Source organism: Cibotium barometz, chromosome 8, assembly GCF_041138505.1.
Source record: "Cibotium barometz isolate CiBa-2024 chromosome 8, ASM4113850v1, whole genome shotgun sequence".
In the NCBI taxonomy this organism is placed as follows: Eukaryota; Viridiplantae; Streptophyta; class Polypodiopsida; order Cyatheales; family Cibotiaceae; genus Cibotium; species Cibotium barometz.
In genome coordinates, this window is record NC_141053.1 from 21,928,968 (window position 1) to 21,953,913 (window position 24,946).

The window sequence follows — 24,946 nt, forward strand, 5'->3', positions numbered from 1 at the left end:
CACTAACCAGGGTAGAGTGATCACCAACCACTTTGATAGAGCGGTCACCAACCCTCTAACAAAGTGCTGTCCCAAACCTGCAAAACAGTAACCAGCCATGCTTTTGGCTCACTGGCCACCCACAGGTTCCACCAGATCACATCCCCAGGCTTGGTACTTGTCTAGGGACATGTTTGCTCAAGTTTCGTTGCGAGAAACCTCCTGCAAATCTGTAAAAACAGCCAATAATGGCCCTTATAACAGTCGGCCAGCTCCTGTAGAGGCTCTGCTCACTCCATCCAAGCCCTATTCTTAGCAGAGAAACCCAAAAACAGTCCCAACAGCCATGCACAAGGTCCTGGAGCCAAATCGATCAGCCTACAGCCCCTCCTGTAGATGAAGTCGACCTGCCCTATAGAGAGAAATAGCAGCCAACCAGCCTTGGGACCCTTGTACTTCGCATGTATTCCACCTGTAGGTCATGCATATGAGTAAACTTGCTGTTTTTCCTGTCCACACAGCTCCTAACAGCCCACGATTTCAGGTTGAGTGCTCTACAGGTTAGGGCATGCCCACTTCGGCCCTCCCATACCCAGAATAGCAACTCGTGGAGCTTTTTGGGAGTGCCCGGATGCCCATCTCTCATATTTGGCCTTGGTTCATTAAAAATAGTCCACCTTGATGTGAACTCACTTATAAAATTATAAGTGTGTCCGCCCACACTTTAAGTGAATGTGAACCCTGCACCCAATAAACCTTAGTAACATGAAATAATGAATAAATTGGGTTAAGTGTGCACACTTACCACCTGCAAAACACATAAGGAAACCATATGAGTCCCAAGGAAGTGTGCACACGTGTATCCATGGGTTTTCCAAGCATCCCCGGTGCCCGTGGACATTCACAGGCAAAATACGATGCAATATCCGGCATCAAAAACAAGTCACTAGGCCGTTCACAGGCACCATCCACACAGGACCAAAAAGTACTCACTAGGGTAACCACCCTTCCATGAGTCCAGAGTCACTCACCAGGGTTACCACCCTTCCATGAGTTCATAAACCATGCCAGGAACTCACACCAGGATATCAATCCTTCCATGGAGCCCTTCCACATGTATTCAATCATGACATCATTTCAGACGTCTGCCAGAGAAGTGGTGACGTTACCATCCTTCCATGATTCCAGAGTCACTCACCAGGGTTACCATCCTTCCATGAGTTCATAAATCATGCCAGGAACTCACACCAGGATACCAATCCTTCCATGGCGACCTTCCACATGTATTCAATCATGACATCATTTCAGACGTCTGCTAGAGAAGTGGTGACATCCGACCTAAAAAGAACGGTTTCTTTCTCCCCAATACATGATCACAACCTTGAGGATGAGTTCTACAGACTCTCCCAAAATGGGTCTCTAGACTTGGTAGGATCCCTTCGAGCAGCATTTGGATCCAGGAACACACAATGCATGACTATTATTGATCGATTCAGATTCCATATGTGGTTTGTCAAGGACAATTACATCTGATAGGGATCCAAAGTTTACTTCATATCTCTGGAGAACATTATTCGATAACTTTGGAACCAAGTCACAATTGTCCAGTGCATTCCATCCTCAGATAGATGGCCAACATGTGACTTGTGGGGCAGTTGCTTGGCTCTCCCAGTCCGGTCCGCAGCTCTTTTACGAGCGCAGTGGTACAGAATCTACTATTTTCATTTGTAGAGGTATTGCCGAGCATGGTTTATTGTAGGATGTCCCTCACTTTGATTATACACCCCCCAGACAGAGGATTGACACTAGTTGGGAGATTATTTCCAGTATTACAGCATGGAAAATTTGGAGAGCTAGATGCACGGAGGCTATTGAGGGTGTCCAGATTTTTGGGTCTCAATGCATTAGTACTACATGGGGTGATATCATCTATACTCTTATGGCTACTTGGCCTCGTATTCAGGGGTCCTCTTGTTTTGCGCAAGCAAAGTGCGTTATATTTATCCGAGAGTGGGACCATGGAATTTCTTTTCCTTTAGTCCCACACGTCTCTCATGGCATCATGGTGCTCCTCAGTGGTTGAAATCACCTTACATATTGGGGTGATTCTATTCTTTTCCGGCTTTTAGCTGTGATTGTTGTATGCCTTTTTCATACTTAATAGAAGTCTCTTTTACGAATATATATATATATATATAATCAACTGCATTTAATGTTCTCCAGCCATCTTGTCACGATCAGTCGAAGTGTGAGCATTATCTTCCTTTGGTACAGGCAATCGTGAAGGATACTCACTTATCCAATATTGGTCGGACTCCTTATGAGCTGCTGTTTCTCGTCACTTCTTACGAGGATGGTGTCACCTTCCTTGGAGGCCAACAAGGCCATAGAAACATTTTCAGAGATCATGGAGTCAGTAAAGGAGCGTCTTGCCAAAGCTCAGGAAGCATATACTAGGCAAGCCAACAAGTCTAGAAGAGTTGAAAACTACAAAGAAGGGGATTCGGTGTATCTTCGGATCATGAAGCAGAGATTGAAGCAAGTGGGCAAGCGTTGTCTCAAGCTCTTGTTTTGAAGCTTTGGTCCTTTTCCGATCATCCAAAAGATCAGTGATTGTCTCCATGAAGCTAAAGCTACCAGACAGTTGGACTATGCATAATGTCTTCCATGTTTCTTGGTTATGTTGGATCAGCATTGCAGGTGGTCTCAGATGAGCAACAACCTGAGATGATTGACGAAGCTGAAGTCATCGAGACCGAGCAAATTCTCCTCCATAGATGGAAGCATGGCTCTGGTCGCAGACATTGAGGCACTCATGAAGCTTTATGGCTAGATGAAGAATTCTTTCAGGAGCACCCGCAGATATTGTCGGGCTACTTGGAAGCCATGAACTTGCCGCCAAGCTACGCAGGAGGGAATGTCACATGCACCTTGCACTGTGGTGTTGTGGCACACTTGCTCAGCATTTTATGTAATGTCATACATTATTAATACCCTTTTTAGGATTATTTGTTATGCGGTGAGCTCCAGCTACGAGCTACATAGGTTAGTCTCCCAAGCCTTAGAGAGTCTGCATGTGTCAGTCCTCTTACCCACTTGGAGAATTCATCATATAGTGCATGTAGACGTTAGCCTAGCATTAGGTTTGGCGATAGAAGCATCTTAGTATAAGCATATAGCTTATGGGCCAGCCCATAAGCAGCCCACATGGGGCTTTGCCTTGGTTAGATGCTGAAGGCATCATAACCCCACATAATCCCAAGTCAGCAGCCTTTATAGGCCATAAAAAGCCAGTCGGCCAGCATATAACAGTCGGCAGCAGTCTTAAGACTTCACTCGTGTAAAGCGCATGCATATATGTGAAATGGAAGCATTTAATGCTGAATATCAGTCATATATATATATATATATATATATGGCCAACAGCATGCAAAACAGGCGGAGTCCAGACCAGCCTTCAGGGATCATATGTATAGATGGGGTCAGTCCTTGTCTAAAACTTCAACATTCACAAGTATTCAGCAAAGCAGATAGAGAACATGTGTGCTCGAGTACCCCGAGGGTTCAGTCCAAGGCCAGCATAGAAAATCCTTTCATTTGCAGCCAGCGTATGTGCATATCCTTAGCAGTTCTGGATAGGCATAAGTGGCTTCATAGAGTCTTCTACAATGCTATCGGTTCAACACATGGTTCAGCCTGCGTTCGGTTTTCTTCCTCGTCCTTTCGTTGGGCAGTCCACAGTCATCATTCTCATGATTGTACAAAGTTCTCCAAAGTAATACACACAAATACTCTTGCTTGCAGGAGAGGGGCAGGGGGGAGGGGGGCAGGCGTTGGGACCCAATCTGGTGTTGACTATCATCTTCTCTCTCTCTACTCTTCTCTCTTAAAGTAAAGTGGGTACATAAACTCACAGGTTCAAAGAAGGCTTTGTTGCACATTAAGACGGTCAACCTATTGCATGCAACAATGATTTACACCCAAAAGGTGTTCTCAACTGACTAGTGCCGGTCGACCACCCTTGTCTGCTTCCCGCGGCTGCCCATGCCCAACCAGCCACACAGCTGTCCAGAGCACCTGGAGGTGTGTCACAACTGCAGTTTTGTGCAGCCATGTGTGATGAGGAATTCTGGTGGGAGAGGGCTGAAAACGGGCAGGAAGGGATGATCTGATGGGGCAAAGGGGAGGACGGCAGGGATGTTGTAGGCGGGAAACGGAGCCGCAGGCTGGGCTGCTATTATCTTGTTTGAGGCATGTCACATACCAGGTTCGTTTTGGCATGCCTATCTAACTATGGCTAGAGACAAACAGTCAGGGCAAAGAACAAATATGGGAAAATAGATAATACGTATCAACAATGAGGTGTGGGGTCTCAATTGAACTGGACCAACGTGATCTTGCCTTGACATTGGCAGTCTGTCTTATGGAGAAGAGACCAAGTGCTTTCCAAGGTTTGGCATGTCCAACCATACACTTGCTTAATCTATGATGAAAAGGATCTACGGTTAGCTTGAGCTAAAAATAGCTTAACTCCAAATGACTTTATAGATACCAAGGATAGATGGAAACCTAGGATACGATAAAAATGAAGTCCTACGGTGGAAGAATGTATCGGATCTGGACACCAAGCGGTGTTTCAGGATCCAAGCCATCATGGCCGTGGCCTGCACCAACTGTGATTGGGAGCAGCAGCCAAGCACCTGCTTTGGTGAATCACGGGAATCAAGGTCCATGTCTTTTGCTAGTATTTCAGACAAGCGTACCTTGAAGGGAGCCCTTGAATGCCCTGACGCCTCAAACCACCATTCTTGTATGCTTGGACTCTGTCAAGGAATTGTTCTGGCCTAAGGTGGGTTGAGCAACATTAGAATGACACCCCGTAGTTGTTTTTTGGTGGTGGTGTTGCTGTGCATGTTCTTTTTTCAGGTTGGGGGGTTCCCGTGGGGGGCCGGGGGGTGCACGTTGTGCATTTGGTTGGGAAGCATCATATGTTGTTATTTAAAATGAGATTAAGCTTGGCATCATGCGAGGCACCCAAAATCTTTTTGATTCTAGACGTTAGCTTAGGGAGTTCTAGCTTCTATTTTTGCATGTTTTCAAGAGTAGATACTGTTTGATCGGTTAGCAGGCATCATGCGAGGCACCCAAAATATTTTTGAGTCTAGAAGTTAGCTTGGGGAGTTCTTGGATTTAGGTTCTACTGTTTCATGTATATGCCCAGTTTTTCAAGTACAATATGCCCCCAGTTTTTCAAGAGTGATACAATCTTTGCAAAGAAATGGTCCCTAGTTAAATTGGCCAAGTTTGTGCCGAGATGCATATTCAATCATCTCGATTGTACTTCTTGATTGATGCTTGATAAGGAGTAGGCAAAGAAAAGAGTTGTTGAACAAAAAGATACACCATTGAAAGAAAAAAAACATATCTTCGGATCAAATGACAATGGTTTTGAATCTCTAGGAAGACCACATAATGCAGTCAACATAGAGTTAACATACCTATATTTTGAGTGAGCCGAGACAACTAGCAAATTTTTTCATGTCCATATTGGCTAGGAGTAGAATAGGCAGAGATAAAGACTTCAGGTGACCCGTATGAAGAGAGGCGCGGTGTTGGAAAAGCACAAACCATTTGCATGCTGGGGAAGGGGTCCACATGGTCCATCATGAGGCAATTTCAAGTTTTTTCTTGTGAAGTTGCATTTTCAGCTTGATGTCGACTTAAGCTTTTCTAAGTAAAAGTTTTCTTTTGGGGATATTTTTGTGGATTCTAGAATTACTTACACACCTTATTTGTGGTTTTGCAATCCAGTTACAAGCCAGACGTCATCAAGGGAGATTTGGATTCTATTCGCCCAGAGGTTAAGGAGTTCTATGCTGGGCTAGTAAGTATGTCATTGATGCTTTGCTAAAGAGCACTTCTTTGGGTTCCTATTGTGTGATGCTAGCTCAAATGTGTCATATTGAAGGGCCTTGTGACTTCTGATATGCAGGCCAGAGAAGAAAAATCCTTGTTTCCCCTTTTAAAAAACAGTTAATGTCTTGCATTTATTCATCAATCTAGTTTGAGAGGGATTTTGAAGGTGCTTTGTTGCGTAAAAAGTTCATTTTATTAGAAGTGTCTTTAGAAATAATGAAAGCTTTCTAGAGGTTTCTTTTCTATGTACTGTCAAGAGAGAAATTTGATCTGATCTACTATGCATTGATATGAATGCAAATTATAATGAATGGGAAAGTACCTAGAAGTCAAAAACCCTAGACTGACGTGCTTTCTTGATGATGATGCTGATGATGCTCGCGCTCATGGTATGTTGGGGAGCCCTTAAGTCTACAGGCTACCCACTGTCTTTGAGCACATGCCTAAACTCTATATGCATGTTTTTCAACCCTTGTCCTCTATTCACCTTGCTGCAGCCGACCAAGATCTCCTCTTCATCTGCTGGCCGACAGCCTCCTAGTCCATCCAAAAGTCTTCCCTGCCAATACTAGCTGCAGTAGCTCCTGAATCTGGTTCTAAATCTGATCTTTATGTGTTGCCCTTCAGGGATGAGCCTAGGAATTAGCATGTCTATGTGCATGCACATGACACTGTCCATCAGAGGAGACTTAAAGGGCCAGCATGCGGCCCAAGACAGGGCTCTCTTTGCACATCGTCTAGGTCAGTAAAATTGGCCTACAGGTCAGTCCATTTACACATACAGAAAATACACGTATGGTTGGGGGCCCTTTTGAGGGTTATGGGACCCAATACTATATATTGTTCCCAATACTTGGCTGAGTATGTGCACCCGGTGGACTCTCGAGAGATGTATGTAGCACTATTGGGGTTAAACTGGGCTGCCCACTCTCACCTACACTCTTCAGACTATACATTGATTAGATTGCAGTCTTTGTGGGGACAATTTTGGACACAGGGGCTCACCATTGGCCCAGGCACTAGTGACCATATTGTTGATGTTGTCTTGATCTCACCTTCAGCCAAGGGTTTGCAGAAACACTTGGATGCATTGAACAGATTTTGCAGAGAGAGAGAGAGAGACCCCTTATGGTCAATCTGGGCAAAACTAAGGTTATGGTCTTCAACACATCTTTTTTTTCTTTTTTTTTTTCCAAGAAAGAGACTTCTATTAAGTATGAAAAAGACTTACAAAAATCACGGTTATAAGCCAAAAAAGAATAGAATCACCCCAATTTGTAAGGTGATTTCAACCACTGAGGAGCATCATGATGCCATGAGACACCTATGGGACTAGAGGAAAAGAAAATGCCATGGTCCCACTCCCTCATAAATATAACGCGCTTTGCTTGCGCAGAACGAGAGGACCCTTGAATATGAGCCCAAGCAGCCATGAGAGTATGGGTGATGTCACCCCATATAGTACTAATGCTTTGAGACCCAAAAATATGGACACCCTCAATAGCCTCCATGCATCTAGCTCTCCATATCTGCCATGTTGTAATACTGGCAACAATCTCCCAATTGGTGTCAATCCTCTGTCTGATAGGGTGTATAATCAGAGTGAGGGACATCTTGCAATAAACCATGCTGGGCAAAACCTCTACAAATGAAAATAGCACCCTCAATTGTGAAAATGAACAAAGTAATTAAGGATAATTACTCTAATTAAGCAAGATTTGCAAAAATCGAAAAAGGGCGCAAATCAACTTTACTTTCTTGAGGTTGCTTCATGGATTGATGTGTGCGTGCTAATTTGTGCACGATGTTGGTTGTTGCTCGGGATGCGTGCACATGACTGGGCCGCCTTATTGCAACTGATAGAGTACAGAGGTTGTATGGTTTGTTTGCGCCTGTATGGACTGCTCTACGGATGGCAGTGCACGAGTGTATGGATGGTGGCACAAGTTTACGGACAAGCACAAAATCAACCTATAGCTTTGATAGCAAATTTAGAAAACAATGATGTGGAGGGCTGAGGCTATGGTGGATCATATAATAACATGGCGATGGCTATTGCACAGAGAGAGAGAGAGAGAGAGAGCGAGAGAGAGAGAGAGAGAACATGACTCAAATTGACAATGGCAAAATGATTCAAATTCTTTTCATAATTATCATTGAGAAGAGTGCAAATAGGCTCCATATATGCTACTAATAGATCTTAACATTTGTGATTAGGTGTGAGTGGGTGGCTCCATGATTCTCTCAATATCTAAATGAGCTCCTTGATTCTAGCAGAGGTAGACGCCCCTTTGACTTAGCCTTGTGGTTACTTTTTGGATTTTATCCACTTTCTTTTACAAGTGTGTTCACATGTCTTTATGCTTTTGTACTTGGGTAAGGCTTGTTCTCCAACAAGATCTACTTGGACTACATATACATCGGATGTGGGTGTCCCCATCAGAGATTGGTAAGGATGTAAGTTCTACAGTGAGACTCCTTGAGGATGGATTCTTTTAGATCCAGATATATACAGACACACGTCACATGCTAATCGTATCATGATTGGCTAGCTTAGGGTATCCTCAGGGCAGAGACTAGCCGAGCCTAGGATATCTCATGGGAGGAGAAGATATGCAGAGTGTGTGCCACTGGAGAGGTAGAGGATGAGGCACACTAAATATTTAGCTATCCGTCCTACTATGAGATACTGTGGAGATTCCACTGCCTTTTCAGGAGGGATTCAACCCACTTGCACGGTGATACAAGCATGAGGGTCAGAGATGCCTAGGCATGCACTTGATGGAGCTCAGATGACACACGGATGTAGTACTGAGGAAGCATGCTGAGAGACATGCCCAACCTTGACAAGACACCTCTCAGAGAGCCATCACAGGTTTCTGAGCAGTAGTTGCATCCACGTCAGAGTCCAGCACCCATATCAGTGCCTTTGCTCTTACATCAGAGCCCACCACCCATACCTGTGCTTCAGCTCCATGCGGCAGAGGAGTTCTTAGTGAGCGTCTATCCTGCAGGCCAGACTCCCTCGGTCCAGAGCACCAAGACCCTCCATCCGACAGGAGATTCTTAATCAATATGACATGCTACCAATACAAGGGCCAGACATTCCCTCTGCCATCAGATCAGTTCTAGCCGAGCTGGGTATCACCATTACCTGATCATGTCATATCTCAACTCTACACATGATCATATGCTGTCTTTTTACGTTTTCTTTCAGTTTTCCATGGCTCGGTATATCCATGGTACCATTATCTCACTTTTGGTCTCATAGACCCTTGGGGTTTTTTGTAGACATTAGAGTATTACTTTCTTTCTTTGTCCACCCCGTCTCTCTTGCATAATTTCGGTCTTGACGTTCTCTGCTTATCAAAGTAAAAGGTTCCATACGTTTCAACATGTAACATGGTACTTGATGAGGGTGCACTTTGTGGTGTCAAATGCTTGAGTCTAAAAGGAGTGGCAAGGCCCTTCTGCATTGGGCATATTCCAAGATTATCTTACAGGTTGCATGCTCTTGTGCTTCATGACTTTATTTGTGCTCTTTGTATTTTTCACTCATAAAAAATATATCAAACTCCTCCCTGGTCTGTCTTGGACATTTTCTGTGTAACACATCTCACCTATAGGATACTATCTCACCTATACTGTGTGTAGCTATTCCTTTAAGAAATAACCCATCACTTTCTAGCAAAAAGTCGATCATTGATTGGGTGTAGAAAGCTCCCTCAAGAGCCTTGGTCTTTGTTTCCAAACAGATGTAAAGGATCAGTGTTTGTAATTTGGTTTTGGTAGGAATGCAGGCCAATGCTGCTTCCCATCATTAGTTGGAAGGTCTTCACTACATTTTTGCGTCGCATCTCTACTAGAGTGCTTAGCACTCAAGTCCAAAAGATCCCAGACCATAGTTTGGGCATGCCCGCATGAGCAGCATACGTTGAGAGCTCATAAAATTGTTGTTGAGGATGACAACACCCTTCCAATCGAACCAATATTGTCTGACTACAAGCCATTGGCAGAAGTTTTTTGCAAACCTCAGAAGCAACATCAAGGCACTTGCTATTTGGTAGTGCCTTTTTCAGGTAATAAGAAGAGTATTCGTGTTTTTTCTGATTGATGAGATGTCATTGTGACCCTAAGATAAGTAAACGAGAGCTGTCTGCTTGAGTTTTCACAATGTTAAAATGATCCGTATGCCATGTTGTTAGCCAAATTTCTTGGATTAAAATGACTAATGCAAATCAAATGTGGGCTTGCAGGGCACAGAGATCTTAGATTATTCAGATGATCAAGACACCACTGATCTTTGGAAATGCCTCTCTTATGTCAAAGATACCATGCCAGATATTGAGAAAGAAAATGTAAGCTCTCTCAATCCTTTACCTGTAGTTTTGAGATTTTTTTCTCTTAAAAGGGGCTTCTATTAAGTTTATGAACAAATCAATACACATCCACGACCAAAGGCCGGACTCATTCCAGAATGCAGGGCATGTGCAAGCAATCCAGGAGCTGATGGTTCTAGGAAGGTCCCGAGGGAGCATGGGAAAAGGTGGTCCTGTGAACCCATTCCCTCAAAAATGCATTACACTTTGCTTGTACAGTTCTCGAGACTCCCTTGATACAAGCCCCAAGTGGCCATGAGAATGTTTATAATATCTACCCAAATAATGCATATCAACCGAGTGTACAAGGTATTAGTGCCGTCCTTAGACTCTATGCATCTAGCTCTCCAAATTTGCCAAGCTGTAACACTAGGAATAATCTCCCAACAAGAGTCTACTCAAGAGTGCAATAATGAACCACCCGTTTATAATCTATGAAGGCAAGGCCACAATGCAGGTGTTGATCAGTAAAAAGAACTTTCCATAGCTTTCCATCTTTGAGAGAGACACTACTGCTATGATATCTGTAAATCTTGCATGAAGGGATGGAGGTCCACTTTCGGGTTACTGCTCATTTAATTGGATTTATGGGAACATGGTAGTGAGAAACCTCAGTTTCTTTGCCCTTATTTGTTCCTTTTTGCCTGTGAAATACGTAATAAAGATGCTTTCTGTGCTGTAACAGGTGAAGCTTCTTGTCCTCGGCGCATTGGGAGGAAGATTAGACCACGAGTTTGCGAATTTCAATGCTCTCTATCTGTTTCCAAAAGCTCGGATTATTCTCTTGAGTGATGAGAGCATGGCCTTTCTTCTTCCAAAAAATTGTAAGCATGAAATCATGATTAATCCATCTGTGGAAGGTCCATATTGTGGTCTTCTACCATTGAGCGGCCCGTCTCTCAGCACAACAACAACTGGTCTCAAGTGGGACTTGGGTATGTACTTCATTTCTCTAGAGTTTTGGTCTCAAGAAGGCTGCAAGGTTTGGAGGGGGAGGGGGGTGGTGGGTCAGAGGTTGGCTCATTTGTTTTTGTTGTTTTTTAACCTGCACAGACAAAGCTTCCTTGCAATTTGGTGGCCTCATCAGCACGTCCAACATGCCCTTAAGTGATTGGGTGATGGTATCTTCAGATACAGATTTGGTTTGGACGATTAGTCTCCAACGTTTACATGCTCAATTGCAAGAACTCATTGGTTCAAGGAACAAGGTCATTATTGTTCACATTATGATGAAATAACTGTTTATAGGGTGTTTATAAACCCTAAAAATTCTTCAAATTCCTCAACATGTCCTCACTAGATAAGTTTAAGCCATGTAAAAGCCTTGTGCATGAGTAAAACTTTGATTTTGTGTTAATGCAAGTCTCTCTCAAGCAGGTGCATGCAAAGAGCAACAATCATTGAAAAACAAGGTTTCTCATCACCTTTGTGTTTGTTGCAGGTAAATCAATATTTGTAGGTAGCAAATGGGTGATCAAGGGTCATGTTTATTCATGAAAGCATGCAAGAAAGCATAAACAACCTGAGATTGAAGAACAAATTTATTAATGGTGCATGCTTTTTGGTGCATGCTGCGGTTGCCTTCCATCATTTTAGTTTGGATTTAAGCCTATATAATCATCATACTCTTGAGACTCAAAAGAGATTCTCTAACTAAATCAAAGGAGTCTAGAAATATGGGTGATTGTATTTCACCTTTCTCACTACATTTTGCATAGTCAAGGTGCTAGTATATTGTCACCTTTGTCCCACAAAGACTTGATTATTTAAGTTGGCAGCTTGAGTATTAATATTTTATATAAATGAATAAAATGGCTTTTGATCTTTTACTTTGTCCTTTGTAGCCTTTCATGCACAAAAATACCAATATTGATTATGCGCTATTTTCATATTTGCTTGTGAGCTCTAGCTTGACACCTAGTATGGCATAATATATAATTCAAACTCTTAAAAAAAGAACATATATATTTTTAAAACTCCATGATAAAAATTTTGTAGTTTTAAGATGATTCACTTCTCTATCTTAGCCTTGATCTATATATACATAATAAAATGACTAAATCAAGAGTGAGTAGTGGCAATGAATCTTTTTTTAAAAAATGCTTTATGTTTTATATTATATTGTATATTAAAATGGAAGAAACCAGCCAATGAGGTGATAGCTCAAGTGGTGAAGGTGTTTGTCTAGGACCAAGAGGTCATGGGTCAAAACCCCCTGCCAAAGGCCAGTTGAATAATAATAATAATAATGGAAGAAACCATACACAAAGCATTTGCTTAACAGCATAGTAAGATGCTTCTTTTTTTATACATTTTATTCAAAGTCCATGTTAAATATTTTTAAAATACCGTGTAGTCCTTGTTAGTACTAATCACCTCTAGTTTGGTAACATAGACATAATATGTCTTACTAAGTGGCTATCTTTGAAAGCCATCTATGGGAGACTTTAAGATGTTGTCCTTTGAATCTTATTTCTTATGACATGAACTTCATCACAAAAACAAAGTAAGGGTAGATAAGATTTCTAGGAACAATATAATGCAAAACTCCACAACTTGCATTATTCTTGGTAGCAAAAGCAAGGCCAAAATAAGAAGGGAAAAAACTTGCTCGGAGAAAGGAGGAGAATAGAGTGCCTAACTTACAAATTCTTTATTGTTGTCCGATAAAAAAATAGTCCTACATGGTCCAAGGCTTCTCATTTGCCCTAAAATTTTGAGAATTTGGTGATGTGATGAGTTGCACAATCCTAACTTTCTCTTAGTGGTGTTGTTTGACAACAAGATAGTGACCTCCATTCCAAGAAGTTTTCGTTGCTACCAATACCTTCATTCTAAGTCTTATCTACATAAATTTATTTGTTGAGTATAAGGATTCGTTTAGCAAGCCAAATGTGGAGGTTTCAACACCATAGGAATTCACTAAGTGTGTATACAAACAGTACACTACAACAGCCAACGACAACCAGTTTAAAGACCTATGCCTTAACCACTTTGCTACAAGCTTCTTGGTGTCTGTAGCCTATATATATATATATATATATATGCATATATATATATATATATATATATGCATATATATATATATATATATATATGCATATATATATATATATATATATATGCATATATATATATATATATATATGCATATATATATATATATATATATATATACATCCATATATATGTATATATGCATATATGCATATATACATACATACATACATACATACATATATATGTATATATGCATATATACATATATATGTATATATGTATATATGCATATATACATACATACATACATATATATATATATATATACATATATATGCATATATGCATATATATGTATATATATATATATATGTATGTATGTATGTATATATGCATATATGCATATATACATATATATATGTGTGTGTGTGTGTGTGTGTGTGTGTGTGCATTTATGCATATATATATACATACATACATATATATATATATATATATATATTGTATATATATATGTAAATATATGTATATGTATATATGCATATATACATATATATATATATATATATATGTATTTATGCATATATGCATATATACATATATATATATATATACAATGCATATATATATATATATATATATATATATATATATATATAGAGAGAGAGAGAGAGAGAGAGAGAGAGAGAGAGAGAGAGAACAAGTGTTCTATATAGAAGTATTTATTAAGTGGAAATAAAAAGAATTTACAAAAGAAAAATAAAAAATACATGCATAAATATAGGTGTTAATTAAGTGAGTGTGTTTGTGTGCTGTGCATATTCACATGGTAGTGGAACATAAGGGAGTGTCTGTAAAAAACTCTCAAGGTTTGGAATTTCTTGCTCCTTGGGGTCCTCGGGTGTACGCTTTTCCAATGGCACTTCTCCTCCACTAACTTGGCCTTAAGGCTATAGCCTCGTTGTGGATGAGGACACGTTTTGTGAATGCTCACATGGATCTCTTTGGGATGAGGTAGTCCCTGACACTAGCTGTATGGTGGACGTATTCTGAATGCTCGCGTAGATCCCTTTGTGATGAGGTAGTCCCTGACAGTAGCTCAAGAGATCAAAAAGAGAGTAACCTAGAATAACAATGATTTCTGTCCATTATATGAAGGGCTATCAATCTTTTTGCGTACCACAAGAAGAAACTTCTATCAGATGCACATTGCATTGCATCCACACACCTTTTCCCTAGAATTCATCAAACTTGAAATACCAATAAAAGGCATCCAAATAAATTGAAGTCTCTTTATTCTAGAAATAGAATAATAATTAGAGAGTTTCAAATAATAGCTAGAATTTCCTAATCATTAATTGGGTATCCATGTGATATAGCAACTAGAAAAGTGTAAACATGCAAGGACACAATTATTTGTTAGTTTCACAGTGTGGTTCAATAGGATCATAAGAAGAAGGTGATCCCACCCTTCTGGATATGTATCATTTTTAATGATAAGTATATGGATTTTATGTTTTATTACAAAAGTAAGCCAAGGTGATGCTGGCAGACATTACAATTCCACTTGTTTTTGTTCTCTATAATTAAAGATCTCAAACGTCTTAAAGTAAGAAGAAGGTGATACCACCCTTCTGGATATGTATCATTTTTACTAAGAAGAAGGTGATACCACCCTTCTGGATATGTATCATTTTTAATGATAAGTATATGGATTTTATGTTTTATTACAAAAGTAAGCCAAGGTGATGCTGGCGGACATTACAACTCCACTTGTTTTTGTTCTCTATAATTAATAATTAAAGATCTCAAATGTCTTAAAGTATTTCATATAAGGTGATTAGCACACAAAACAAGTGATTTGAAGAGGGATCACCGATGTTATGGGAAGAGGATCTAAAGCATTCATGGTTAACAAAAATTAATTCTATATTAGCAATGTTTGCGAGACTTTTTACATGTTTTGAATTCTCTCATTCGCCACCGCACCCCCATGCAAGATTGGGATAGATCTCCAGCTCCAACGATTGTCTTATTGAGACAATGGAAAGGAGACAAGGCCTGCCGCCCGACACTTTTTGGGGCTCTGACGGTTTCCGCCTCCCCTTTTTTTCTTCTTCAAGAAACCACATTTTTTAAACATTATAACACATATCTTCAGCAAGCCAAGCATCAACCGTGGTGTAGTGTGGTGGTAGGTGCATAGGATGGATAGAAGAAGGTTGCAGGTTTCGATCTAGCCATTTTAACTATAATTTTTGAAACTCTTGCAAGAGTGTGTTTACGCGCGTGTGCGTGTATATGATCTGCGTGTGTAAGAGTGTGTATGTCAATGGGCTAGAGAGAGAGAGAGAGAGAGAGAGAGAGAGAGAGAGAGAGAGAGAGATTGCGTGTGTATGATCCATGTGTGATGTAAGAGTGTGTAGGAGAGAGCAAGCCAAGCATCAACCGTGGTGTCGTGTAGTGGTAGGTGCATAGGGTGGGTAGAAGAAGGTTGCAGGTTCGAATCTAGCCATTTTAACTATAATTTTTGAAACTCTTGCAAGAGTGTGTTTACGCACGCGCGCGTGTATATGATCTGCGTGTGTGTATGTCAATGGGCTAGAGAGAGAGAGAGAGAGAGAGAGAGAGAGAGAGAGAGAGAGAGAGAGAGAATGCGTGTGTATGATCCATGTGTGATGTAAGAGTGTGTAGGAGAGAGTCTGAGTGAGTTATAGTGAGAGAATGATCTACGTGTGTGTAAGAGTGTGTATGTCAATGGGCTATAGAGAGAGAGCGAGAGAGAGAGAGAGAGAGAGAGAGAGAGAGAGAGAGAGAGAGAGAGAGTGAGTGTGTGTATGATCCATGTGTGATGTAAGTGTGTGTAGGAGAGAGAGTGAGTTAGTGAGAGAGAGAAAGAATTCCGGTCACTGGAAAAGTGTGAGTTGACCATCTGAAAAGGAGAGTTGACTTCAAAAACGCCTACATTCTCAAGCTTGTAAAAGGAAAATACAAACTCACAAGCGTCAAGCCCCACATGCACATGTGCACGCATATGCAAGGACACAATTATTTGAAAACAGTGCACATATGCAAGGACACAATTATTTGAAAACATAAGAAACGATTTGCTCAAATATAATTCAGTAATATCATTCAAAGGCATCCAAATAAAGTGGAGCACACACATGCTAGGAATCTGTTGGGGATGATTGGTCGAAGTGAATCAATATTGATTGCGTATCCATGCAAATTGGCTACCATAAAGGAGATGGCATGCAGTGTTTGTCTCTTTACCATCATGATTCACCAACGTATGGCAGAGCACTGGGGTAAGGTAGTCCTTCTGATTGTTGTTGGTGGGCGATCTAACCCAAGCTTTGTAGGCTTTAGTGTGGTTCAGTTGGTGACAATAATAAACTCCGAAGGGGAAGACCAGGCTATGGCAAGTCAAGGATGATGCACTTCCCAATTGAGATTCTAACTTTATCACCTGGACATTGGCTACACCTGCCCCCATCTTGGGTTGAGCATTAAGGATGCTAACATTGGGACCACAGTATCCACAATGTCCTCTAATGAAGTGAAGCATTGCCCCGGATTGGTTTCTACTGCCTAATCCTTTTTGTCTTACAATTGATTGCTGCTGCTGCAACCGATCAAAGCTCTACAAAAAACGAGAATATGCTGCATGAGAGCATCACGTCATGACATACTGTAAAAATAAATGTATTAATCAACGTACTCTGTGTTAATAAACTACCTGGATCCTTGTACTTCTTGGTTACAAAGAAGTTTCGCTGATGTGCATAACTCTCGAGCATCCAGATTCCAGATTGTAATTTGTCGCTGCGGCAGCTAGTTGCTTTGTAAAGACCTGCATGGCCTCGACGCCCAGAGGCGACACCTTCTGCTTCAGAAACTCCGGCATTTTCACACCAGAAAGTCTCTCCCTCCAAAAGCTTTCAAAATCCTGCACGTCGTAATTATTTGGCACATCAGCGCCCAATATAATGGGCGCGTCAACAAGATTATTAACTTAATGAATGAAGTTATGGCTGCAGAGATATAGTAACGATATTAATCAATCTTTAAATCGTCAAACTTGTAGATAGTACCCCTTCATTTACTTTAGCTAGTTTTGTACACATGACATTTCCTGCAACTTCTGTGCCACGCACTATTGGCAGCTGCATATCATTTCAAGAGCTTTGCATTGAATCCAAATTTGTGGATTGTCATTATAACAGGTGATGGTTGAATCATTGTTGGCTAAGCAAGGGAATGGAATTAGGATCTTATTGGAAGTTCAGCGCTAATTACTGTTGCTGTGACGGTGAGAACCAGCATGTCGTTTGCCGCGGAAACCATTTGAGATGATGGATATGCTGGAATATACTGCGCAAGCCAAACCCAGGTGGTGGTGGATCAAAAATTACGCAGATGATAATATTGCCGTCCGGCCACCCTACCCTAACCCTCTCCTCAACTCCGTCATCTTCTTCATCTTTGCCCTCTTCATCGCTTTCAGCATTTGCAGAGGCTATCTCCACAAGAGCCTCCAGTTCAAAAGCTCTCTCATGGCCATCCCTAGATCCGTCACAAACATCATCCTCACCAAGCTTTGCCTCTTTGCAACGTTTATGGGGATCATCACAGCTACGACGATCTTGATCATCTTTTTTGCTCTCATATTATCAGCTATCAAAGTAAAGCTAGCCGGCCCTGTGATCATTTTGTTCCTTGGGTTGAAAGTAGGGTTGGTCTACTTAAGCATAGTATGGAGCCTGTCTTACCTTGTTACAGTTCTTGAACAGAAGTGGGGCTGGGATGCAATGAGGAGAAGCAGCTATCTGATAAATTACGCAGCGATAACGGATACCGAGAGAAAAGCTTAATTTGTGAACGAGAACAGCTTACCGATCAGACTGTGATCATCATCAGCCTGAGATCAGTGGTTCTTGAGTAGCTGAGGCAGCTTGTGAATTTATAGACGCAGAGCATGGTAGCACGACAATCATTCCTCGGTTGCGTAGTTCATCGATACACGGCTCTGCCACCTACGTCAACGCAACTCCCCCCTTATAGTCTCGCAAAACAAAGAAAAAGAATCATGTGGTCTCTTCAAAACAAAGTAAAAAATCATGCCGTGGTCTTCTCATGAAGACTCCTCGGACCATAATAGCACGTTTACCAAAAAGGACCCTTAAAAAAAAATTAAAATTACTCGCGAGTGAGATATAGGCCCATTACACATCGCCATTCATGGGCAGGCGCCCATACATGGGCTGTGGGGTATGTGTAACGGGCCATAGCAAGACTTATTGTGAATCTAAGGCCTACTCACGCTTTTTCCAAAGAGTCAAAAATAGTGCTTTTTAGTTTATTTAAGTTCTTTTTTTATCTACATATGATAAGAGTCAAGCTGGTTCAAAAAAATCTTAATTTTACACATTTAATAAGATGCCATTGAAACTAAATAGACACAAACAAAATAAAATTCCAAGCCGTGCAAATGTACTTCAACATTAAATAACCCTCGAAAAAAATAAATTCTTGAGAAAAAGAATTATCATGATGATAATATTTATAAAAAGAACTGATCTTGGTATAAATCTCCCATGGGACTATCATCCTGAGTATCTATGCTAGATCTTGAAAGTTGTTATTAATGCCTATAATATTCAAATCTATAGACATAGATATGCATGTAGTCAATTTTATAGATGTAGACATTGCTATTTCTCACAAATCATTCTAATACTCAACCTCATTTTTCAATTTCCATTCCAACACACATTTTCGGTTGTCTTTGATGTCTTTTTCTTGAATGTTCACATTCATATCATGCATAGCTAATGTTGATTTCATCCATGCTAATGTGCTGGTTATCCATAGCAACCAATTGCCTATCTAGCATGTATATAGGATCCTTGTCTTTGATGTCTTGAAATACTTGTTTGCTCCTTAGAGTAACTTGAATAACATATCATCACGATGGAAGACAACCTATGGTTTTGCCTTTTTAAAATCATTTTCTAACCACTCCATTTTCATATCCCCTTTGGTAGAAGAGCAAGGTTTTCATGGATATGTGTCCCTCCTCTTAAAATCTATATGAGGCTTTTCTCTTTCTATTTTTCTTGCTCTTATTTTTTTTATTTTCTCTTCAAATAAAAGAGATAGAATTTGAAAAGCTTTACACTTTGCCTCTCATCCATCTTGCATGTCATCCTCATTGCTCCATAGTAGTGGCATTGAAGGAGCTAAGAAATTAAATACATATACCAAAGACTCTTGAACTAGCTAGCCTTCACTTACACTCCTTGCTCTTTGTCTTATAAAATCTTTAAGGGTTTTCATTAACCTCGTAAGATAAAGCATCAATTATTATAAAAAATTATAATTTTTATTTTTTAAGGAACCATGCAACCATGTGCACCTTTGGTAGGGTTGCAATCTCACTATGACTACCACAACATGATTATATTTTACGATGATGTGTTGCAAGCTGGTTTGTTCGCAAGAGAACCAAAACCTTAAAGCACATTTGTTGGTATAACCCTCTCAATTCGCAAGGGTTATAATGAGAAGGGCTAGGCTTACTATAGAGATGTATCAAAATGAGGGTTTTGTGAGATATAGCGAGGCTTGTTGTGACTCTAAGGTCTACTCATGCTTTTTTCAAAAAGTGAAAAATAGTGCCTTTTAGTTTATTTAAGTTCTTTTTTATCTACATATGATAGAGTCAAGCTAGTTCAAAAAAATCTTATTTAATTTTACACACATAATAAGGTTCCATTGAAACTAAATAGACACAAACAAAATAAAATACCAAGCCATGCAAAATAATTTTGGTTTTATCTTATGATAATATTTATAAAAAGAACTGATCTTGGTATAAATCATCCATGGGACTATCATCCTCGGTATCTATGCTAGACCTTGAAAAAAGTTGAACTATTAATGCTTATAATATTCAAATCTATAGACATAGATAGGCATGTAGTGAATTTTATAAACGTAGACATTGCTATTTCTCACAAATTATTCTCATAGTCGACAACCTCATTTTTCAATTTCCATTCCAATGCACATTTTTGGTTGTCTTTGATGTCTTTATCTTGAATGTTCACATTCATATCATGCATAGCTAATGTTGATTTCATCCATGCTGATGTCCTCATTAGCCATAGCAACCAGTTGCCTATCTAGCATGTATATAGGATCCTTGTCTTTGATGTCTTGAAATATTTGTTTTCTCCTTGGAGTAACTTGAATAACATATCATCACGATGGAAGATAACTTATGGTTTTGCCTTTTAAAAGTCATTTTCTAACCAGTGCATTTTCATATCCCCTTTGGTAGAAGGGCAAGGTTTTCATGGATATGTGTCCCTCCTCCTAAAATCTATATGAGGCTTTTCTCTTTCTATTTTTTCTTTCTCTTCTTTTTTATTTCTCCCAAATTATAGAGATAAAATTTGAAAATCTTTACACTTTGCTTAACATCCATCTTGCATGTCATCCTCATTGCTCCATAGTAGTGGGTATTGAAGGAGCTAAAAAATTAAATACATATACCAAAGACTTTTGAACTAGCTAGCCTTCAGTTACACTCCTTGCTATTTGTCTTATAAAATCTTTAAGGGTTTTCATTAACCTCTTAAGAAAAAACATCAATTATTATTAAAAATTATAATTATAATTGATGGTGGCAAATGCATTCCACCTGTGTGCTCCTATGAAGGAGCATAGATGGCAAATTTGTTCCACTTGGTACTCCTATGAAGGTGCTTAGGTGGCAATCTAGAAAGACCCTTAGATCAAGATTGTATGCATTGTGTGAAAAGAAGGGATACACAAATTAATGAAGGTAGGTTTTAAAATTGATAATCTAAATATGATGGAAGTTGCTAAACTTTATTATGTATAGTGTTGGAAGGGCATGCACTACAATAGAATGAGGGTGTAGCAGTGAAAATAGGAGCACTTTTATAACTAGAAGGGTAGGGATATGTCGGGCCATTTCGCTTTGCTAAAAAAGTTTCTATTTAGAACTTGTTGAACCTCGCAAATGTCCAAACCTATCAGCTGTAGTAGGCTGAAGAAGCATCTTGCATAAAATTGGACGAAATGGAGGTCTTAAAGGTTAAGGAGACAGTGGGTGGAAGATCTCAAGTCAAAGGGTCAGAGTGATGTGGATTAGGAAGACGACACATTTGAGGCAGTGCCACTGCCCCCAGATGCCCTCTTGCTTATGCAAAGTAAACTGGAGAATTGCATTGTCGGGTGCTGCTGGAAAAGGCGAGCTGCAAATGTATTTGTTGAGAGGCTTCGATTGCATCATGTTTGCCATTTGATTGCCTTCATGTGCAAGCTAGTCCACATTTGTCCCTTTCTCGAGCATACCTGTATGCTTTTGCCACGGCTTTGACATGCCTATGTCATCCCCATATGCTTTGGTGCATGCCCATGCATGTGCTACTAGGAAGCTTCCATCAACAACATCTACATTGAGTCTACACTTAGATATATAGCGGATAGAGGGCACTCCAATCTGCAATTCCCTGCTCCACCCCTCAGAGGTTTCATCTATCATTGTTCGTATATGATTATTGTCCATTCTAGTCTGCATGTTGCCCTTGCTACATATTAAGCTTCTAAGGCAAGTTTGTGCCGATGCAGATGCATGTGATAATAAGCTTGTAAATCACTACATAGGGATACAATGTTTTCACTATATAATTTCTTCGGTAAAAAGAAGGATATCTAGGAAAAGTGCAAACTCGGGAAAATGGAACAATTTCTTGGATATGCTAACTAGGAAATATAGTGCATACATTTCTTTATATAGGAAAATTTTTATTATGCAGGAAAATTTTCCTACATAGGAAAAAAAATTTCCTATGTAGGAAAATTTTTCTATATAGGAAAATTTTCCTATGTATGTAAATTTTCCTATATAGAGAAATTTATGCACTATATTTCCTAGCTAGCCTATCTAGGAAAGTGTTTCATTTTCTCTAGTTTTCACTTCTCCTAGATATGTTCATTTATATCTAGGAAATTATCTAGTGAATGCTTTTTCTCTCCTATATAGAGAATGAACAAAAGCTCCTTGTGTTCTATCATTGAGCGGCCCGTCACTCAGCACAACAACAACTTTGCATAATCAAGGTGCTAGTGTATTGTCACCTTTGTACCACAAAGACTTGATTATTTAAGTTGGCAACTTGAGTATTAATATTTTATATAAATGAATAAAATGGCTTTTATCTTTTACTTTGTCCTTTGTAGCCTTTCATGCCCCCTGGAAGTACAAAAATACCAATATTAACTGTGTGTATTTTTCACATTTTCTTGTGAGCTCTAGCTTGACACCTAGTATGGCATAATATATAATTCAAACTCTTAAAAAAAGAACATATATATTTTTGAAACTCTATAATAAAAAATTTCTAGTTTTAAGACGATTCACTTCTCTGTCTTAGCCTTGATCTATATATATATATATATATATATATATATATATATATATATATATATATAATGACTAAATCAAGAGTGAAGTAATTTTATTTAAAAAAAATGCTTCCTTTTTTATACATTTTCTTCAAATTCCGTGATTATTATTTTTAAAATACCATTTAGTACATGTTAGTACTAATCACCACTAGTTTGGTAGCATAGACATAATATGTCTTACTAAGTGGCTATCTTTGCAAGCTATCTATGGGAGACTTTAACATGTTATCTTTTGCATCTTATTTCTTATGACATGAACTTCATCACAAAAACAAAGCAAGGGTAGATAAGATTTCTAGGAACAATATAATGCAAATAAAGTGGAGCTTCTTCTTGAATAGCATTAGTTGATTGGAACTGATTAAATCTCCCAATCAATATTGATTGCGTATCCATGCAAATTGGCTACCATAAAAGAGATGGCATGCAGTGTTTGTCTCTTTACCATCATGATTCACCAACGTATGGCAAAGCACTGGGGTAAGGTAGTCCTTCTGATTGTTGTTGGTGGGCGATCTAACCCAAGCTTTGTAGGCTTTAGTGTGGTTCAGTTGGTGACAATAATAAACTCCGAAGGGGAAGACCAGGCTATGGCAAGTCAAGGATGAGGTACTACCCAATTGAGATTCTAACTTTATCACCTGTACACTGGCTACACCTGCCCCCATCTTGGGTTGAGCATTAAGGATGCTAACATTGGGACCGAGTTTTGATGCTACAGTATCCACAATGTCCTCTAATGAAGTGAAGCATTGCCCCACATCGTCTTGGTGGGCGGACTTGCACCATGCCATGGTCATGTCCATCGTGAGGGACATGTTGGAGCGTGGAGGGATGCGAAACATTTTCTTAAGCTGTGGCAAGCTCCTGCTTGAGAAGGCTATCTTGCTGGCTAAGCCACGCGGCAGCATTGCATAGGATGATGTGGGATCATCACATGTTGGAAGAGTGACATGGCCTCCAGCTCGAAGTTCTGTTGCCGAAAAGAACGGGAGGCCAGCCACCATAGCGTGGTTTGGAATAGTATAACTACAAAAAGAAGAAGAAAAAAAAAAGAAGAGAAAAAAGAAGCCGTTAATTAGGATTGATTTTTATTGCCTCCTTTTTGTTTTACAATTGATTGGTGCTGCAACTGAAAGCTCTACAAAACGATATGCAGCTGCATGAGCGCATCATGTCATGACATATAATGGTAAACATAAATCATTTAAATAGCGTACTCTGTGTTAATAATAAATTGCCTGGATCCTTGTAAACATAAATTTAATTAGCGTACTGATCTGTGCTGTTAAGTAGTTTTACCTGGATCCAATGGCGGCGGTGATGGGCACTTCTTGGTTACAAAGAAGTTTCGCTGATGTGCATAGCTCTCGAGCATCCAGATTGTAATATGGGCCAGCTCTTGTCGCTGCAGCAGCTAGTTGCTTTGTAAAGACCTGCATGGCCTCGACGCCCAGAGGCGACACCTTCTGCTTCAGAAACTCCGGCATTTTCACACCAGAAAGTCTCTCCCTCCAGAAGCTTTCAAAATCCTGCACGTCGTAATTATTTGGCACATCAGCGCCCAATATAATGGGCGCGACTGCACACAAAATTATCTGCCATGCCCACCAACATTAAATTATGTGAAGTCACGAAATTTAAATAATAATTTGCGGTTGCATTTAAAAGTTACTACTAGTATATTGAATCATCGCATGCTTCATTTCTCAGCTTGGAAATCAAATCGAAAGATATGATTCATCTTCGCCGGAGCTTATAATACGTCAGCTGCAGTTAGATTAACAAGATTATTAACTGAATGAATGAAGTTATGGCTGCAGAGATATAGTAACGATATTAATCAATCTTTAAATCGTCAAACTTGTAGATAGTACCCCTTCATTTACTTTAGCTAGTTTTGTACACATGACATTTCCTGCAACTTCTGTGCCACGCACTATTGGCAGCTGCATATAATTTCAAGAGCTTTGCATTTAATCCAAATTTGTGGATTGTCAGGTGATGATTGAATCATTGTTGGCTAAGCAAGGGAATGGAATTAGGATCTTATTGGAAGTTCAGCGCTAATTACTGTTGCTGTGACGGTGAGAACCAGCATGTCGTTTGCCGCGGAAACCATTTGAGATGATGGATATGCTGGAATATACTGCGCAAGCAGGTGG

The 24,946-nt window shown here is 39.8% G+C and overlaps 2 protein-coding genes and 1 long non-coding RNA gene across 4 annotated transcripts in view; 1 reads left to right on the forward strand and 2 right to left on the reverse strand.

Annotated features, from left to right (window-relative positions):
• The window catches only part of LOC147636038 (thiamine pyrophosphokinase 1-like), a 62,045-nt gene extending 49,946 nt beyond the window's left edge, over nucleotides 1–12,099 (forward strand). For both annotated transcript variants that reach the window (XM_086801484.1, XM_086801485.1), the window contains exons 4-8: nucleotides 5,791–5,863; nucleotides 10,152–10,253; nucleotides 10,960–11,209; nucleotides 11,328–11,482; nucleotides 11,716–12,099. In XM_086801484.1, coding sequence (XP_086657610.1) covers nucleotides 5,791–5,863; nucleotides 10,152–10,253; nucleotides 10,960–11,209; nucleotides 11,328–11,482; nucleotides 11,716–11,733 — 598 coding nt within the window. In that variant the 3' untranslated portion in view covers nucleotides 11,734–12,099. The remainder of the gene's footprint in view (nucleotides 1–5,790; nucleotides 5,864–10,151; nucleotides 10,254–10,959; nucleotides 11,210–11,327; nucleotides 11,483–11,715) is intronic.
• Nucleotides 12,100–16,388: 4,289 nt separating this feature from the next.
• On the reverse strand, nucleotides 16,389–18,196 carry LOC147636039 (uncharacterized). Its single transcript, XR_015266486.1, has 4 exons — nucleotides 18,174–18,196; nucleotides 17,577–17,651; nucleotides 17,017–17,226; nucleotides 16,389–16,920 (listed from the first exon to the last, which is right to left on the reverse strand). It is a non-coding gene; the product is annotated as an uncharacterized LOC147636039 (long non-coding RNA).
• Nucleotides 18,197–23,127: 4,931 nt separating this feature from the next.
• Nucleotides 23,128–24,946, reverse strand: LOC147636040 (BURP domain-containing protein 16-like). Its single transcript, XM_086801486.1, has 3 exons — nucleotides 24,856–24,946; nucleotides 24,084–24,379; nucleotides 23,128–23,810 (listed from the first exon to the last, which is right to left on the reverse strand). Exons 1-3 carry the CDS (start codon nucleotides 24,901–24,903, stop codon nucleotides 23,156–23,158), a joined length of 999 nt encoding a protein of 332 aa, XP_086657612.1. The 5' UTR covers nucleotides 24,904–24,946; the 3' UTR covers nucleotides 23,128–23,155.